General features: G+C 44.2%; 1 protein-coding gene across 1 annotated transcript; it reads right to left on the bottom strand.

Moving 5' to 3' along the window:
• Nucleotides 1-758: 758 nt before the first annotated feature.
• CNRIP1 (cannabinoid receptor interacting protein 1) lies at nucleotides 759-6,883 on the bottom strand. The gene is made up of 3 exons (XM_026080680.1): nucleotides 6,702-6,883; nucleotides 5,827-5,971; nucleotides 759-923 (listed from the first exon to the last, which is right to left on the bottom strand). The coding sequence occupies exons 1-3, from the start codon at nucleotides 6,878-6,880 to the stop codon at nucleotides 759-761; spliced, it is 489 nt and encodes a 162-aa protein (XP_025936465.1). The 5' UTR covers nucleotides 6,881-6,883.
• Between the last annotated feature and the right edge of the window lie 231 nt (nucleotides 6,884-7,114).

Here is a 7,114-nt window from a genome sequence, read left to right as displayed (position 1 = left end):
AGGTTCCTTTTTGTTAAGACCACAACTGATTTATTGCTTTTCCTTTGTTTACGTTAGCGTGTTTTACACTGTTTCCTGAAACCATTTCAGGGACTGGGAAACTTAACAACAAAGAATGATAATTTACCAAATCTCACAAAATAGGAAATTTATCACAGAATACTTTACAACACTCAACAAAAGGGAGAACCAGTGAGTTTCCAAATCCCTTGATATGAAAGCACAATATTGACAGTGCAGTAGCTGCCATTTAGCTAAACCTACAAACATCCATAACTTGTACTTTGTGCTGTATATTGTAATGAAGTGTAGACAAAGTGCTTGAAGGAGTACACTGATTTTGGAGCAAACACAAATATAAATATGAAAATCACCAATGTGATGTTGCATCCAAATGCTAAGCAATAAAGCAAAACACGAAAGTTGTTACATCTACTGGAACTGTGTAGTGGACGTCATCCAAATATTTATGATAGTATTATGGTAGTATGATTTTCTACCCAGGTATCAAATATTCTTTACCATGATGCCCGCAGTATTCTCAGTATGATAGATAAAGAATCTGCAATGCCATGGTAAACTTAAAATACCATAATTGGCAAGGTTTTTAGTGGCACCAACTGTATATACAACTGAGTTACTGGAACCTTATGGGACAAAGCAACATTACAGTAGGCCTTTGTTAAGGCTTCTTGCTGGTTTAAGAAGGTAGATTTTTCTTTAAGGAGATTGTCCAGCACTATTATTTTCACTTCTCTTCAGTAGAAGGTCTCTTTATTGATCCACATGAGACTGCGTGTTTCATTCGGTTTGCATTCGTACTCAATACTGCCAAAACTGTTTCCCCATTGGCAATGATCCCGTTTGTGGTAGTTGTAGAATTTGACTTGCCAGACTGTTTCAAAAACACCAATGTCGTTAAACTGTGAAGGAGAAGGAATATCATTGTTAGTAAGCTGATTTATTTTTGTCTCTTTTTTCTCTCTTAATGAGAAAAACCCTTACGAAACTGTGGACCATAAAACAGCTGATGTAAGGGTTACTGTTCCTCAAGCTGACAAATCAAAGATCTGTAAAGCCTACTCTAGTAGACATCATGAAGCTTTTTGTGCTTCGGAATACACACAACGTGCAGGACCAGATTCTGTGTGCTGTCCTCTTGCAGTCATTATGTCTGGGAAAGACAAGAGAGTAAAAATGTTAAAGTTCACACATGGATAAATGTTGCTAACAGCAAGAGTCAAGGGTATAATCCTTCCCAAGATGACTCAGTGGTGGTTGGTATGGTGATCTTGAAGTTGCTTTTATATAGTGTAGATCACATAACAGTGGTCTGTAGTGATATAGGCTGTCACTTCACCTATATACCATACCTAGAGGCTGCAGGAAGCTTCCTCCTTTTGCTTAATCTGAAATCTTTAGTGTCTCTGTATTTTGGATTTACAATGCAGAGAAGCGTGCTGATTGAGATGTGCTGCCTTCCCTGGGATTCTGTTCCGCATTTTATATGAAACTTAAGCAAAAAGTTCTTTTTCATGCATTTCTGTAATTGCTAGTTGTACTGTGCTAACTTCTCAAACTTTGGTATGAGTAACAGAGGCTAGGAAGGAGATAATTAGTGTATATTAGCAGGTAGTGTCTAATACAGTGAAAGTAATACGACATTGACTGCCAAGTTGTCTGACTGCATTTGCACCTTACTGAGAAGGGAATGGTACTATGACTGTAGTGATTAAATCTTATTATATAAAATCTCATGTTTTTTGAGCCATTGCTAGACATCCTTATAACATCAGAAAATCTATATGAGTGAGGCTTACAAGCAAAGGTCATGATTTCAATTGTGATGATGTAAAATTTGAGTTCCTGTGTCATGCGACCTTGCAGAGAGCCTAGCGTGCAGGCGTGAAGCTTATATGCATTGCCAGTTTGTTGATTTGTGTTCTGTTGGCAGAAAATACTAGATACTGGATTCAGTGCTACTGAATGGCACTCTGTTCTTTAGCATTTTTTCCTTTTAAATATTTCCATCACTCATTTAATGACAGCTTCTTCACTTGACTATTTTCCATTCCCATCATGTGCTTGGGAGCTGACCTTTGATCATCTACGTACTGTTATCACCCTTGGAAAGTCAGTACGAGAGCCCTTTTACACAGTTCCTCTTGCTCAGTTGCAAGCAGAACCTTCTGTACCCGGTTTTCTCAGATAGGTAGCTGATTTTTTTGTTTGTTTTTTTCTTAAGTCCGAAATGTGGTTTGTAAGCTGCTGCTGTGTAATGAACATTGTTTTAAATCTTCCCTTGGCTCTCTCTGGTAACTTGAATTTAGCTTTGACAACAGCAGGAATTGCTGTGTGCTGAGGTTAGTGAAAGATTTTATTTGGCACCAGTTGCGAATGTGACCTTAAAGGAGTAGCTGCATTGTTTCTGCTACTTCCTTTGAAGAAGAGAGAATGTAATGTACAAACTATTCTTATCTCTCCCAACAGCCAAAGCCCTACTTAAGGATCCTTTATTAACCCCTTCTGATAGTAATCCTGGTACTGCTCATAATGCTAAGGGTTAAGCCCATTGAGTATTACTGTGCACAGTCCACACAGATTGCCAGTAGAGAGGAGTGTCAGACATCCTTGTCTGGAAGAGGAAGGAAAAAAGGGATTGATCCTGAAGAAAAGGCATTTCTAATAGCATTTATAGAAGGTGAGATGATATAAGAGCAATACTCCAGGACTTCATTTTATTAATGTATAGAAGATCTGAATTTTGGTAAGGTGAAGGGAGAAAACAAACTGTCTTCCTCCAATGACCTAGTTGGCTGAGCTACCCTGGGTAGTCTATGTTTGACTGCTGTGGATTTCCAGGGGAAGGAAGGAATTAATTGCAGAGCTTTCCTACTGCTATGTATCCCAGGCTGGTGCTTGGGCACATGCAGCAGCTGCAGAGCTCTTGGGCATATCAAATGTCCTGCATCCTCTGAGCTCCTCTAAGTTCCTGTGGCTCCTGTAGCTGAATCACGGCTCTTATCTTGGACTGAGATGACTTCCCCAGGGAGTAGGGATGGCCCTACTCTTTGCAGATTAGGCTTAGAAGCCTATTTCCCTGTCTGCTAGATCTCTCTTGTCCGGTGCCCATAGATGTGAGTAGTTATTTACTTAGTCCTCCTGAATTTGTGTGCCAGGATAATTTGATGGCTATTTATTATGGGACTAGAGTTCTTGCTTCTTTATTCAGTCTTGGTCTAGACTGACCAAGAATAAAATGAGACTAAAGAGAGCTTTCTAACTTAGTGTACACCATCTGCTAGTCAGTTTAGTGGTTTCTGGATAGCAGGCATAACTGAACATTCAGGTAACAGGAACACATCCTGAGATTCTGGAATTCAGAAATAGGATTGTTGTTCTAGAAGTATAAACCAGTAATAGGATAACACATCCACCAGTCAGTTAAAATAGGAGCACAAAGAATTATTCATTTAAAATTTTAAAGCTTACAGGAAACAAATGCCAGCTTTTGAACCTTCTGGCTTTTACATATTAAGTTGTCATTGTCAGACATTGACTAGTGTCAGACAATTGTCACTATCAGACTTCATTGTCAGACTTCAAGACTGACCTTACAGTCCATTTCTAACATGAGTTCAGATTTTATGCTGAATAGTGTCTGTTTATCTCTAGGATGCATCAGGATCCTGCCTATTATAGAAAAGGAAGTAGAGGCAAAAGTTCCTCATATTTGAAGGAAGCAGTAAAATTAAAGTTGTATGCAATAAGTCCAGTTTTGAATTTGCAGGAAGTAGATATTAAAAGCATTTTTTGGCCTGGGGTTGCTGAGGTGAGGTCCCTAAATCTGTCATGGCTCTGTCTAGCTAAACAGCTAAGTGATGAGTTAAGCATGTAAATCCCTGTTGAGTTGTCCATATTTAGTACTTAAAAGTATCAGTTGTGGACACCTAAGTCTATACTGAAGAACCAGTCTGTCAAGATCAAATCCTAAAAGGGGTTGAGTTACCTGCTTAACACTTGCAAATCTTATTAACTTCATGGTTAGTATCTCAGGATTTGATATGTAAATCTCCTGTTTGGACAAATATTGTGGCTGCTCATTTTGATACTGCAAAAAAGCAGCTAGGAGCTTGTGTCCAAAAAGCAGGCCTTCTTTGCATTACTTGGATTTATTTCATTTGTGTTTTATTTGACTGGATTTTTCCAAAGAAAAAGTTAACATTTCAGATTTTCAGATCTTACAGCAGTGTTACATGTGAAGGTAAAATCCATGTGGCTGTCAAAATAGGGATGCCTCTTAAAGCAGCCAGGTTCTTTGGAGCACTGTCTTTTCACCTCCTGGCTTACGGACTAAGTAGAACCCAATGGCTACATTGAACAGTGGCATCAAGCAGGCATTTTCTGGGTTAGTGCTATAAGAAAACTTCCCTTTCCTCTCCTTCCACTCCCCCTCAAGAAGAAAACCACCAGTGCATGCTTTGAGTATTCATCTTAGGCTACTGAAAGGAACAGAGAGTTTGCCAGTTGAGAAGTTATGCTGGGTTATGTTTGGTTTTCCTGGGTGTTAAAAGGAGGCAACTGTACAGAGAAGTGATTAATATGGACAAATACTTCAGGGTAGTCACTGTTATGTTTCATTTAAGATACGGATCTCCAAAATTGTTGCACATGCTGTAATTATCAGAAACTTCAAATAGAGATGTCACAGTTTTTATTCAGAAGGAGTTCGCTGTACTAAATGATGGTTCCAGAAAAATATACAACATAAGAATCCATAAAGATGAAATCTTGAGTGCTGCCAGCAAGTGCAGGAAAAAGCTGAAATCTGGTAGCCTAGGTGAGGTCCTAACCTGGTATAAATTGGAACAGACCCCGGGGAGAGCTCTAGATGAGGATGGCTTACTGCCCCATTTCCTCTTTTCTATGTAGGAGGTACACAATAAACAGCAAGAGTCCCTCACAGAACCGTAATCAGGAAAAATAAAGAACCCCAGAGCCAAATGAATCCCCCTCTGCACCCCAAACATTACCAAAGAGTGCTCTCCGATGTCAGTTCTGCCCTCTTAGGGGCATGGACCTTTAATCTCATCTCACTTTGGTTCCATGGCGTAAACCAAATCTGGCCCTTGGAGCTTCAGTTTAAGGTTGGGGTGAACATCCAACTTGATTAAGAACTTAAGTTTGGAGGTGCACAGTTAATGTGGTAATGGAAGCCATGGAAGCATATGGGGAAGGAGAGGGAGAAGACTGCCCTCAGATTGACTGTGTGTGTCTTCACACAGGTGCTTTCAGCCTCAGACAGGTGCTCTGGTATCCTGCAGATGACAGGTTGAAGGGGGAAGTAATCACACCTCGTGCTTGGGGCATGCTGTGCTCCAAGAAACCTGGCAGTGCTGGCAGGCACAAGGGGGATCTCTGTATGCAAAGGGCTTGGGACTAGATTCCTAGCCGGAGCCATGAACCACATGATTTTGGTGAGAATTTCCTGAAGTCTGTAGAAGAGGCAGGAGGTTCAGCTTTAAGGAGCCCTATTTCTTCCTCCTGCAGTGTCCCAAGAGCTATGCAGGTCTCTAGGAATCCTCCTCCTGGCCCCTGCAGCTCTCTTGGCTTCCCTTTAGGCAGCAGGACTTGTATTTTTGAGCTACGCTCTGACCAGCAGCCCCACTGACACAAAGCAAAGAGGAGGGCAGCCTGGGGGGGCAACAGCTGTGACCAGGCTTTGCCCTACCACACTTGAGCTCCACGCCTGTCTCTGGGAGTCAAACCCCTGCTGCCCTCCCTTGTCTTCCTATGCCAGCTCCCACTGAATGGAGGGCCACATACCTGCATGTTGACCTGGATGGGCTGCCTCTCTCCGCTCTTGGTGTGGGGCACCCCTTCTGTGTCGTAGATCCCTGTGTAAGAGACCACTTGTGCATCCCTTGATTTCTCCTCCAGTGGGACATTCATGCCCCCGATGCCCATCGTCCTGCAAAGAGACAGGCTGTAGGCCTTCAGCAGCCCTGCAGGCCCCCTTCCCAGCAGCTTGGAGACAGCACGTGGGCTCACAGCCTGGCAGCCTCTGTGCAGGGGGGATGCTTCAGGGATATTAGGAAACCTGCAGATGCTGCTGACTCATTGGGGTTCCTGGATATGTCAGGGCTCTGCAGACACTCAGGGAAGAAGTAGAAAGGAAAGCGAGGGGATTCTAAGCTCCAGTAGCCGGGGATGTGTTGATTGAATCTCTTCTCCAGGGCTGCCCTCCACCCAGAGCTGGTTCCCCAGCTGCAGCCTCCCCGGTGTCTGTCTCTGTTTTGCCATGGTGCAGTGAGGACATGGCATGGGACATCCCTGAAATGCAGGGCTGGAGGGGCTGCCTCCTCTCCCTGCTCCACAGCAAACCATGGGAAGGAGAGAGAAAAGGAGCTGGGCCTGTAAAAGCTCTGGGTAGAGGTGGGAAGGGAGAGGGAAAGGGGCAACTCCCAAACTCAGCCTCTCCCCTGCGCTGGCCCCACATGCTGGCCGGTAGGGCAATGGGAACAGCTGGCCAGGGGCCTAGAAACAGGGCCACCAAAGCAAGAGAGCAGGGAGGGAGAAATCACAGAAACGCTGGGCTGTCAGCCTGCCAGGAAAAAATATTAGACCTCTAAAAATATAGCACTAGGGAAGGGAGGGCTGTAGGAGCTGCCCCTGGGCTGTGCTGGGGAGGAGGCACTTACGTGGCCTGAACGGTGCCGGGCCGGAGGGCCACCTCGATCTTGTACTTGGCCCCAGTCAGCAGCTTGATGGTGCGGTTCTGGCCGAAGCGCTGCCCATCCACCTTGAAATACACTGCCCCGTCGTTGGGCTGGATTTTGAGGGAGACGCTGATTTTCACGAGGGTGGGGATGTCGCCCATCACTTGTCGCGGGGGGCTGTTGGGTTTGCGCTCGTCTCTCCCCCTCCGCGGAAGGTGGCTGGCCGGGAGAGAAGTCTGAGGCGGCGAGGGAGAGGAAGAGGAGGAGGGAGGAGGAAGAGGAGGGGCTGCCGGATCCGAGCCAGCCCAGCCCTTCCCAAAAGCAGCGGATGATACATTTTTTTTCCCCTCCCTCCCAACCCCTTACACCAGGTTATTTTGTATAATACAGCTATG

Source organism: Apteryx rowi, unplaced genomic scaffold (genome assembly GCF_003343035.1).
Source record: "Apteryx rowi isolate R43461 unplaced genomic scaffold, aptRow1 scaffold_53, whole genome shotgun sequence".
Classification (NCBI taxonomy): Eukaryota; Metazoa; Chordata; class Aves; order Apterygiformes; family Apterygidae; genus Apteryx; species Apteryx rowi.
Note: the sequence above shows the minus strand (reverse complement) of the source record. Positions and strands in the feature narration are given on the sequence as shown.